This window comes from Acipenser ruthenus, chromosome 7 (assembly GCF_902713425.1).
Source record: "Acipenser ruthenus chromosome 7, fAciRut3.2 maternal haplotype, whole genome shotgun sequence".
Classification (NCBI taxonomy): Eukaryota; Metazoa; Chordata; class Actinopteri; order Acipenseriformes; family Acipenseridae; genus Acipenser; species Acipenser ruthenus.
In genome coordinates, this window is record NC_081195.1 from 6961517 (window position 1) to 6974365 (window position 12849).

Here is a 12849-nt window from a genome sequence, read left to right on the forward strand (position 1 = left end):
TTAATGATGTTTAAATATTTTTTTATTATATTTTAAAATGTACATTTTATACAAATCCCCTTTAATATGTCAGATTGTGTGTTTATTTTAGAGTTTTATATAGGCTGAGGATGGACACTAAATTGGGCATATGTTCACACAAGCGAGCGTTTTACTAAGCGTGATATATGAGTACTGCTGCCTGCAGCTGAGGGGTTGAATGGAATTTATAGGGGGTACAGATAAGGCGTGAAATCTCCAGTGACACAGTTAAATGGGTAGATTGTATACGTATTATCTATCTAAGGCTTGTTTAAATCAGGGCATCTGTTGGCAGGACCCGAGTTCTTCTGGAAAAATAAAATAGTAGGCGTTTGTAAATGTAAAATTATTTCATTTTAAAATTAAATCATTTTAAAATAGACTACATAACCAACGATATACGTAGAGATGGTGGATATAATGTGATCCAAAAGCTCACCTTAACATTAAACTTGCGTTACGTTTGTTAACTTTCTCTGCACACTTTTCCGCGCATTGGAATCATGTTAAAATTGTATCCTGTGTGTGTGTGTGTGTGTGTGTGTGTGTGTGTGTGTGTGTGTGTGTGTGTGTGTGTGTGTGTGTGTGTGTGTGAGCGAGAGAGAGAGAGAGCTAATTTTCATTATCCATCTTGTAGTAACCCTACAGACCCCTAACAAGATCATTTGTCCCCGTAAATTAAAAGAGTGGCCTTCGCTAATTCCATAGCTGCAAAAAAAATATTGTCTGTTGAGCTCAGCTGTAATATTAGGGAAAAAATGTTCCTCCTAAAAAGACAGATGAAGTCATAAATAGGTTTGATCTGGGAATCGAGCTTCGATAAATATTAAACACAGACCTTTTTATACGTGTGGATTATGATATATGGCGCGTCCAAACTTTAAAATAAGGAAATTACCAGAGAAAATGATCTCAATAAATTTTCTAAGTACAAACGTTGATTATGTTTCGATTTTCATTCAAAGCCCCAGCCTGCTCTTTTCTTTGCTTCATATGACATCTTGCATTGCTGCCATTAGAAGGGGGGAGAGAGAGAGAGAGAGAGAGAGAGAGAGAGAGAGAGAGAGAGAGAGAGAGAGAGAGAGAGAGAGAGAGAGAGAGAGAGAGAGAGAGAGAGAGAGAGAGAGAGAGAGAGAGAGAGAGAGAGAGAGAGAGCTCTCCCTATTTAAAAAAAGGCAGCCCTGGAGGTGTACAGTTTATGTAATGTGTCTGAAAATGAATTGTGTAATTTATTGGAAAACAGAAAGTCAGGAAGATTGGATCAGCATAGCCTATCGACGGGCCCCCAATCCATCAAGTTCCAATTAACAACCTAACCATTGAGCTTTAATGGGTTTCCAATCTACTGGCCTGATAGACTCATCAATTCCTCTGGGAGAAATTAAGAAAATCGACCGCCCCTTGGCGTTGCAGTGTGATTCTTCTCCGCAACTATATGTCAAATTAAAAACACAATTAGAATTTAAACTGTTTCAATCAGACGGTGCCTTGCAACCTATGTTTCACTTAATAGAACTTTGATGAAAATCTGACGGTTGCACTCCATCATGGAAGCGAATGGGGGTTTAAAAGAGTAAAAAAAAAACAAGAGATTCATTTTATTTTAAAAAAAATAATACTTATACGAACTAAGTAACTAATGATACCTGCTACTCGTTGATTAAAGGAGTGCGCAATGAAACGTGTTGTTTATTGTACTGTTTGCTTTTGACTTTTTGTCACTGAAAGCAGAAAATCGCTTTTAACAGAAAATAGCAATTATTTAATCAATGATTCATACAATTCCAAACTCACACTTCTGTCAAGTTTGTTTTAACACAATACTGAACAGATGCGGAGACCAGTGACTTTGATCAGGTAGGGCATAGATGTTTTCCTTTTCAGAGAGAATGTCCACTTATTTGGAGCATATCTTTTAAAAGTATTTAACAATGGCTGTATCTAAATCTATAGACACTTTACACCATCAGATTTATGTTTCTCAAATATCCACCCTCAATGGTGAAATCAGGTGTAAACTATTCCCTTTGTAAATTCCACAGGAAACATTATTCAACATCAGACTTAAATACACACATTGCAGCGGGACTAACATGCACTTTATCGTTTTTAATTGAAATATATATAAACTACTTTTATTTATGTGCGTTCAGTCTTGTGTTTAGATTTTTTATTTATTTTGCTATTTTTATTTATTTATTTATTTGCATAACCTTGTCAAAAAGGAATCATTATTGATTGTTTTTTTTTTCTATTTTAATGCGAACAAATCAAGGTCATCAACACTGCCAAATGTGCACACGAACAATGGCCTTTATTTGAAGCAATATTTTACAGACGTTTTGTGATCAATATGAACTGAAGCATAATGTTATGCCAATCTATTAATGCTCTTTAATGGCCCCTCGTTGAGTCTGCGTGGCATAACGAGTCGATACAGTAAAGTGATTATCACAGACACTTGGTTGGAAGCCCCCGTGACGAGATGCAGCAGTTACCCCCATTTTAAAATTGTGCAAATCACTGCCACATATAGCATTCTCTCAGGAACAGAGGCGTCTCTGGAAGTTGGCTCAAAGTTTTCCACAAAGTTTTCCAAAAAATATATTACTGGTATTACTTCTATTTTCAGGACAGCTTGTGGATGCGTAAATCTCAAGAAAAAAATAACAAACCAGCAGAATTGATCAATATATTAGTTTGCTAGATAGTGCACATTATATATATATATGTATATATGTATATGATACTGACCTTTATGCTTCAAAAGCCCCTCAGAGGTTTAATCGATGGATTTCAGCACTCAGGTGACTGTAGACAGCTTCAGACTGAGCTGATTTCTGCCACTGTTAACTTATATATCTTTTCCCATGTTTAGGGACTGTTTGCTATACAAGGAACCATCTATTTTAGCACCAAATAAAAAAAAAATACATGTGTGTTTGAAATACAAACACCACAGTTAGATATGTGCAGCTTGGCTCAAAACAATTCACAAGAGGGATAAGCCAATGTAACTCTTTAATTGCAAACAAACGCAGTGGTTTGGAAACAACAGCAAAAACAAAACGGGTTTATTCAATTTTAAACTGCTTCTATCTTGGTTTTCTTATTTTAAAAAAAAACGATAGGCTGTATAACTGGACTGACATTGAAGCAACCAGAATTTGTATTCCAATACAATATCACCTTTAGAAACATATGTGGGTTTGAAACACAGCGAACATTAATACCACACGAACACCAGTGTGTTTCCCATAACAATGGCATCGTGTGCGTAAATAAGGTATTGAAAAGAAACGGCTTGTGTTTTCAGAAAGAGAAAATAAATAAATAAATAACCATTATACCAACTTAATCAGAGGCATGCGTTTTTATTTACCCTATAGCTTTAATTCAGATAGTCTTTTGCCCGGTAGCAGATACAAACCAAGATAGGGTCCTAAACTTTACTTTGAAAGGCGGTCAAATCATTTTATTGAAATGTACGTCCCACGACCTATTTACAGATTAATACACTAACAACCTGGCATTTATCCACGGAAATGTTAAAAATGGCCTTTTAATTGTGCTTCAAAAACAATGACGTTCCTTACAAGAACACAACCGATTCTTGTCTCTGGGCAACTCACCACACTACCAGTTCAATTTGGCTTCTGTTCAATACAAACTGTTAAAATTAGGCCTGGCACAACATCTATATCTATCTGTCTAGTCATCTCTCTGTATGACTATCTATGTATATTAAGTCTAAATACGTAAATAATATATAGTGTTTAACAGTCAATTGAGTATGACTCCTTAACCTTTTGAATGGGAAATGGATCCCGATTATACTCTTAACATGACAGTACTATACCTTCATAGAATAATGTTTAATGGATATATTCCATTAATGTGGGGCTTCCACCCGGTGCCAATTAAAAAAAAAATGATAATAATAAAAACACATTATTGTTTATTTCTTAGCAGACGCCCTTTGCCAGGGCGACTTACAATTGTTACAAGATATCACATTATTTGTACATGCAATTATATTATTATTATTACATACAATTACCCATTTATACAGTTGGGTTTTTACTGGAGCAATCTAGGTAAAGTACCTTGCTCAAGGGTACAACAGCAGTGTCCCCCACCTGGGACTGAACCCACAACCCCTGGTCAAGAGTCCAGAGCCCTAACCACTACTCCACACTGCTGCATTGAATGGTCCTGATATTGCAAAATATCAATTTATCCCAGGGATGAGAGTAAATATTGCCGCTTTAAGATTCTGAACATCAAGAGAGCGTTGCTACCACTGCCCTTGAAGGAGTGTCAGACAGGTCAATTCAACCCAAGTGCAAATGATCTGTTCTGAGTCGCACTGATCGTTTCTTCAAAGGGCGAGGAGTTCGCGCGCGAACGCTTCTTTGTACTAAACACAAAACATTCAGATTGTGTAGACATTTGTAACAGCTTGTGTTTTCCGTTTATCTTGTTTTGGGGTTTTTTTGTTTTGTTTTGTTTGTTTGTTATTGCAACATCTTAATTATCAACCACTGACTTACTTGTACCGAAAACAAGCACGACTTTGTTTGTATTTTACACAGGGTAACAAATATTGTGACTCCAAATTTCAGGTAAGCTTTTTTTTTTGTATTATTATTTATCTTTTTATCAACATTTAAGTTTTGGTACAAATCTATGTGCTCCGATTGCTATATACACTAAAAAAACATACACACACAATGCTATCTAAGATCGAGAAAATATCAGTGGCGCGAAGTTACCGCTACAACTTAAGAAAAAAAAGAATTATCTTGTATTTTGCTTATTTTGTATGGAAGCCCTTGCTAACTTTTGTGTTTTTTTTGTTTTAAGCTTAGTTATAAAAAGCAGTGCAAGTGTCACAAACTAGGCAAAATGTAGTACTTGCTGTTTCAACGGTTTGTTTCAAATTGAGTTAGTTAATGCTCTCTAAACCATTGTAAAGATTATGTACACCGCAAAGCCACGCGTTTTACAGTGGTTTGAGTATTCAATTACATGTGCGATTTCCAACACGAATAAAAGCCACAAAAATACAGTCTATACTATAAATAAATAAATAAATAGACTCTGGTATACAAAAACGAATACGTGTTTAAAACCATGAGATTTGTGTTTCATGCCTAAACATTTGCTATTCTACGATATGAAACGTGTCACTGCTTGGCAACAAGTGGCTCCTATGTTGCGCCTCGCTGTTAATCTGGAAACTCTGCTCTGTACGGCGGCACGCTGGTTCTGAATCTCAATCTAAAAACCAAAGTAAATACAGTGCTTTGTAATCATACAAGAAAAATGCGAACTTCAATGTAACCTATCAAAAGTAAAACCAAAAAGTAAATAAAAACAAACAAACAAACAACCCTTAAAACCCTAAGGCGATGTTATAGATTTCACTTTTGAAAACAATTCTTATCTGCTGTGCTCAATACTGGAGTACTGTCACAGAATATATTTATTGTTTTTATTAACTGATCCCTTCGACAATCCATTCATCAATGTATTCATCTATCAGTAATCTTTAAATGATATTAAAAAGTAAACGTTTACCTATTTGCGTAAATGTGAACTAAAAAAGTTTACAAGCATGTGCTACATACACAATACGGTTTGTTGGTTGGTTTTGTATTTGTCTGCAATAGTATAGGACGTAAAATATAGGCTAGAATATTGGAATTTCAATGCTCTTACAGTTCACGATGCAGAATTATCTGCGTCATGCAGTGAAAAGACAACAGGATAAAACACACCGCATATAAAAGGAATGCTCAGTTTATTTCACAACATAATTAAGCAATACAATATCAAATACAAAAAAAAAAAAAAAACGTCAGTTGTCCTATACAAAGGGACGTTTACACAGAATATTGTCTTTGTGTAGTAGGGTATTTCTATACAAACAGCTATTCAGAAAAAGAAGCACACCCTGTGAAATTTCAGTTCATGATTATGTTCAAGTAAATTCCCACTTTTGGAACAAAAGGGATAGTTTTTTTTGTTTTGTTTTTGTTTTTACAATTAAAACAGTACATTTATTAAATTAATTAAAAAATAAAGTATTTCTGATTGTCCTTCAGTTAAAGCGCTTGAACGTACATGCTGTCAGTGCTATGTATGCCTTCCTATTGGTTTGCAGTATTCCAGTTTACCCATGAACACATTTTTATACAGTGAAACGTTCCATTAAGCTACTGAAGAGTGCTTTAACAGATTTAGTACAATATTGCACAAATATAAAACAAATTAACACAAGACAAATCAAATGTACAATAATTCCGTTTATCCCCAAAAAACAATGAAAACATACAACTCATTTCTTCCTGCATCACAATGAAAACACATAATAATAATAATAATAATAATAATAATAATAATAATAATAATAATAATAATAATAATAGTACATTATTATTATTATTATTATTATTATTATTATTATTATTAAATAAAAAATGAGAGCAAATGAAGTAAGCTAAAGGTACAGCTGTTTTGCAAAGTTCAACAATTTGTCATCTTAAAAATGTATTATTTAGTTCAATAGACACTTACAAAAATACAAAAAGGTCAATGAAAGTCATGCGGATTTGAACAATCCCTCTTTGCACTAAAAACTACAGCTTCATATAGGCTACTTAATTTGCATTCGGTATTTAAAACCCTTTGAATAAAGAAGTCACTTGTTGTAAGGGAAAGGTTTATAAACCGGGAAATCAAATGCAAAAAAAAAAATGAAAAAGTGATGAAATAAAGGCTTTTCTTCAGGTAAAATTATTATTTGGCAAACTGTAATTCCGTATACATCACATTTTAAAAAGCTTTTTACATGAAGCTCGGTATATAGCATTGCGAGCGAGCTCAGTTTCAGTTATACAAAAAAAATTATGTACATTTAACAATGTGAAATGTCCAAATAATAATAATAATAATAATAATAATAATAATAATAATAATAATAATAATAATAATAATAATAACAGAAAGAAATACAGAAACACAGGACAAGAATTGGCGTCTATGTATAAATTGCACAAATCACTTGATACTTACAAACAATTACTGAAAATGTATAGCTGCTCCTCTTGGCTTTGAAAAAAATCTATAAGCTTTTTTTTTTTTTTTACAAAAATAATAATAATAATAATAATAATAATAATAATAATAATAATAATAATAATAATAATAATAATAAAAACACAGTCCTCACACCGGTCGTAGCAGCGGTACCGATGTGACTAGAGGGTGTGAGTAGTATACTGGGTGTGGAAAGGTGAGGAGTGGTTGGCTGACTGGCACGTTACCCGTTGAGTTTCCAGTTTCTGAAGCAGAGTTCTCGTGATACAGAATGGGCACCCTCACTATCCGCTGCGCAGCGGCGTGGCTCAGGTTGGCAGCTTCCAACTCTGCCGCTAATTGTCGTTTCCACTTATTTCTTCTGTTCTGGAACCAGATTTTGACCTGGGTCTCTGTTAGGTGCAGGGAAGCCGCCAGACCGGCCCTTTCCGAGCTGCTCAAGTACCTTTTCATGTCAAACGTGGACTCCAGTTGAAACACCTGACTGCGGGAAAAGACGGTGCGCGTTTTCTTTTTCCTACACTGCTTCTTGTCCGGGCTGTCCTCCCTTTTCTTCCAGTCCTCCAGGTTATCGTCTTTCTTTGGTTCCTCCGAATCGCTCTCTTCCAGAACGATTTCTTCTGTGCTTTTGTTGCAGTCGTTCTCTTTTGTGTCATGGTCGGATTTAAGAACCGGGTCGGGCGAGTCTCGATCGGTGCCCGACGCCGGAGACGAGTCTCTGATACTGGCCTTTTCTATAACTGAGAGGAGAGAAAAAAAAAACACAGAATGTATCATTAGGAAGGTTTTAATTGAACCAGTGTCTACCTGTCTCGTATTCTATCTGTACCTAATTTGGATCAGAAACAAACTCAAGTAGAGATGACATAATATATGTCGTTTTACAACAGCAGGAAAATTATACATTTAACACTCAGTCCTGACAATTCCACTTATCAAACGAACAACAGACATTCAGATAAGCTTACTTCCCCTATATTTTAAAGTACATATCCTAGTTTAAGGGAGATCTTTTTAAATATGTTGTTATCGTCTTTCTTTTTTCTTGACAAGTAGGCTACTGTATACAGGAAGCATAATGTACATAGCCTTAGGCTGCATGGAACAAGCTGACTATCAGAACATTTTTTACTCAAGTTGTACTTTTTCTATTGGCGTTACACTTTTCACAAAGAACCCCTGCAACATAATGCATGGTTTTTAATGCGTTAAAAATGGGCAGGCCATGTATTGCACAAACCTATATCAGATCACTCCCAACCACGTCCGAAGGGCGAAATTATATTACAGTTTTAACTCTACATACGTCTATAAAACCACGAAAAGTCTATTTAACTTGTACGCACGTACCTTCTGTTCTGTGTAAGTGGCCTGCAGATGCGAGGGTGTAAGGATACCACCAAGCCGGAGCTCTTTCTAAGTAGTGCGCTGGCAGCGCAAACCTCTGAGCAGGTACGTCAAACCTGGGAAAGCCGAGGTCCCCAATTTGAGAGAGAGCGAAACCAGCGCCTTCCAGTGCCCCTTTCACCGGGGCAAACAGAGTCTTTGGCTTGGATGGTTTGCTATCACAGTTCAGTAGGTTCTTTATGGAAAAAGGAGACTCCTTGGGTTGACTTGAGTTTTCTTGCGCTGTCTCAGGCATGGCTGTATGTTGTTGGTGGCCGATGTCTCAGACCATAAAAATATGGAAAGGTATTTCCGCTAATCTTCGTATGTTGTTGTAGTTCTTCAGTGTCGTTAAAAAGACTTCAGCGCGCAATCCGCTATCTATATAGATATAGATAGATAGATAGATAGATAGATAGATAGATAGATAGATAGATAGATAGATAGATAGATAGATATAATAATACTGGTCAAATATAATCTTGCATCCAAGTCCGCCAGAGATCCTCTGCAAAATGGGACAATGTTCACTGCGTCAGTCTGGCGCCAGATGCTAATGATGAAATAAAAATGTCATCCTAGTTAAATGCACAGAGTATACGGCGCTTGGGCACGTACAATGGCAAATGGGATTAAGGAACAGCGCGGAAATGGAGAGAAAGAGAGAGAGACAGAAAAAGAGAGAGAATGGTTTTGCAGTGAGTCCACCCTCCCTATGCTTTGCGAGTTGGCTTTAGGCTGTAAGCGCACGCCTGTTATTGGCTTTATATAGTCCAATTAGCCAGCAAATGAGGACGGGGCTATTAGTACAAAGGGATATGGACTCTGCTTAAGCACCACTAACACAGCAGGCAAATGACTCAGATCTGACTATTGGTGCAAAGTGCAGCTTCATTTCCAACTCATATATGAGTCTTTCTCTCTTTCTTTCTTTCTTTCTTTCTTTCTCTCTTTCTTATAAACATCCAGTAAAACAGTTTTATTTTAAAAACTACTACTACTAATACTACTACTACTACTACTACTACTACTACTACTAATAATAATAATAATAATAATAATAATAATAATAATAATAATAATAATAATAATAATAATAATAATAGAAACAACATTTTCTTTATAACTTAGAAAATAACCATTTGTGCCACTTTGTTTTAAACCTAAGCCAAAAAACATTGATTTATTAAACGCTTACTGATGCACAGTCAAACTTTAGGACGTACAGAAAAGGCTATAGCCTGTATGTATAACAGATGCCAAGACACAATGATACCGAGGAAAGTCTAATTTATTGCAGAGACGTGAAAGAAGCTCCTTACCAAGATTTCAAAAATAAATCAATGGAAATGTTTCTTTTAATTTTGCAGTTAGAATTTATACACATTGCAGATAAAAAAAAAAATACATTTTAAACATAAACTCAAACCAATAACAAGTGTGTGTTTCATTAATCCCATTTGATTAAGTATAGCTCAATTTAAACTGTTGGTGTTTTTCAAATGTCTAAGTACATGTATTTGCCAACAGAGAATATGTCATGACATTCTATTTGTAAGTAGTACGTCTAAGCCTACAATGTATGTATGGGTTATTAAAAAAAAAAAAAAAAAAAAGAAGTGTCTATACCGGTTTGTATGCATTAAACACGTGTCAAAGGAATAATACCACTTTTTCACTTCTAATTATTACCCAAGTAATTAAAAAAACGTTATAGTTTATTCCTGTAATAATAATAATAATAATAATAATAATAATAATAATAATAATAATAATAATAATAATAATAATAAACGGAGAACTCTGATCAAATCAAAATAATCAAATAATTTGGCAGGAGAGAGAAACCATGATGTTTATGTCAAACCAGTGTCTGTATATTTCACATTTTTTATTCCGTGACTGCTAAATATATTCACTGTGCATGAATACAAGATAATTTTTTTTTTTTCATTTCTCTTTCATGTCCTCTGTATAACTTAACGGGTTCCAACAATGCAAAGGTAATTAAGCAGCTAAATCTTCTCTTGCCTTTTCTTTTAACTCATTCATTCATCATTTCTCGTGGACATTGAATAAAATAGGCGGTATTCACAAAGCCTGTCATTTTGAAAATTTGAAACGGTGAATCGCAGGCTATAGCCAATTATTTTTCACATTGCTGCAGCAACCTGTGCTTATGGTGTTGTAAGCTAATATATGCTAGATAACTAATATCCAACTTGCGACTCGCTTTGTTTGTCAAAATGTAAGGATAGCAATTTTTTAACTCATTTGATTAACTTCAAGTTTTGTATTATTGATAATTAAAAATGGGCATGTAATTGTCGCATTAAAATTAAATTGCATTGTGTGTGTAAGATCATGATCCTTTGTTCTTAGGTTTGCATGGTTTGCTTTTTGATTTCAAATATCCAGCTAAACAAACGGCGTGCCGGACTGTAGCTTGTTAATGAGCCCTCATCATTACTATATCATTGGTAATAAGGGTGCTGGGTGGGGAGCAAATTGGTTTGCTTTGTTTCTCTTCATAAGCAATATTGTGGATGTTTCTAGGACTTTTCTCGATGTAATTGGATAAACTGGATGGTATACGTAATTATTAACACACACACACACACACACACACACACACACACACATATATATTGGATAGCACCACAAAAAGTGTACCGGTAATTACATTTCTATTGTAAATCTAGGTTATTATTGGAGAGATAAGTTGTGATTGGGTTTTACGAAGAGCAGACAGGTGACATATAAAATACAAATCTTCCGTTTTAGGTATAGGCCTACTATAATTAAAACAGACTGAATGCATAATACATAATTACCCGACAAAAAGTCGCACTCATGAGATTTTGTTTTGTTTTAAAGTATTGTCCTTTTAAAATCCTTTCCACTTTCTAAACTTTAGCACTGCTTTTGGCAGTATTCCTTCTAACACACAATGTTCCTTTGCTTAAAAGGAATGCTTTGCACAGCAATCCGTGGCTTTCGGGTTATTTGCCAGTGTGTGTGTGTGTGTGTGTGTGTGTGTGTGTGTGTGTGTGTGTGTGTGTGTGTGTGTGTGTGTGTGTGTGTGTGGTGACCTGCATTATTAATAATATCTGAAGAGCATTTAAAAGACTATGATTCCCCAACACCACATCAATAGTTTAAATGTTCGGTTTGAAATTGCTTTGATCAGTGCTAACCCCGAGTTATTATAAAAATGCACTCAAATTAGCTTTAGAAAACAGTGTTGTGTTACAAGCCGTTGAGTTTTTTTTCCCCCAGCTAATATTTTACCTTCATTGTTCAGACATGTATTTTTTTGTGGTTTTAAAACAAACCCCGGGGATAGACACATCAAGACAAGCCCTTGTGGATATATCTATATGTCATCTCCTCTCCATATCATATTTCTTAGCTAACGATTTCGTTGTTGCAGTTAAATTTGCGCCCTGTTCTCTGTGTTATGTTCCTTAGCAGCCTATTTGTGGTTATATATATATGCCTGTACTGAGAGGTAAAGACCAGCTAAACACTCAAATCACGCGGACATAGCGCCCTCTATAGGAGATCTACTTTTCCAACTCCATACTTTAGAACAAATACATAGACAACGCTGCTGTATATTACTGTATACGCACAAACACAAATACACATGCAGTGTATATACTAAACGCGTTTAAACAGTCATGTTTATAAAGATGTGGTTTAGTGTATGAGCCATAATTTTAAAACACTCCATCTTAAGATATGTTTTCTATAAACATTTCAAACAGGAACACAAAATAGCTTTTCAAAATCTTAAAATAACCACAGTAAGCTAGAAGAAAACTGATACCACTTAATAATGAGTGTCTTAATTCAAATGCAATTGAATAGAAACAAGCTTGAAGGACTTACTCTCAAATTTCAAGCAGTTATTCAAAAATAACCTGCTCATGAATTCTCATAATCTCTTGAATAAGCAAACATTGTAAAATATCAACAGTACGATTAGGGCCTATACCGACTGTCTCCCGAATTGATGTTTAGTTCAATTTAATAAGAGATCATGATCATAATTACACTGTTGCTTCATGTTACCTCGTTTTTATTTTTTGTATTTTGTGTAAATCTCTGACTTCAGTAAACTTCAATTTTCTTTTATTTGATCGTTTTAAATTATTAACTTTTTTTAAAAAAATAATGCTACGCTGCTTTTTCCATTTCCAATCCAACTATTAAAATTGCAGTCAGACTTGTTTGTCTGATTGTCCCAGTCAAGGTCACTCTAGAAATAACCCCATATAGTCCACTAATTATTATTTTACTTATCTTATCAAAGCCACTAAATATGTTAGAAAC

General features: G+C 34.8%; 2 protein-coding genes across 2 annotated transcripts in view; both read right to left on the reverse strand.

Annotated features, from left to right (window-relative positions):
- The window catches only part of LOC117415314 (homeobox protein HMX2-like), a 7546-nt gene extending 4656 nt beyond the window's left edge, over positions 1-2890 (reverse strand). The window contains exon 1 of the mRNA XM_034025470.3: positions 2776-2890. The gene's annotated coding sequence lies outside the window, so the exon portion shown is untranslated. The remainder of the gene's footprint in view (positions 1-2775) is intronic.
- A 4291-nt stretch (positions 2891-7181) lies between these two features.
- Positions 7182-9235, reverse strand: LOC117416237 (homeobox protein HMX3-like). Its single transcript, XM_034027328.3, has 2 exons — positions 8476-9235; positions 7182-7865 (listed from the first exon to the last, which is right to left on the reverse strand). The coding sequence occupies exons 1-2, from the start codon at positions 8765-8767 to the stop codon at positions 7255-7257; spliced, it is 903 nt and encodes a 300-aa protein (XP_033883219.1). The 5' UTR covers positions 8768-9235; the 3' UTR covers positions 7182-7254.
- Between the last annotated feature and the right edge of the window lie 3614 nt (positions 9236-12849).

Bases quoted from the DNA above. Each gene is read 5' to 3' on its own strand.
- LOC117416237 (XM_034027328.3), bottom strand. From the start codon at position 8,767: ATGCCTGAGACAGCGCAAGAAAACTCAAGTCAACCCAAGGAGTCTCCT. The intron at 7,866-8,475 runs GTACGTGCGTAC...CTCTCCTCTCAG, and splicing joins CCACTTACACAGAACAGAAG to TTATAGAAAAGGCCAGTATC.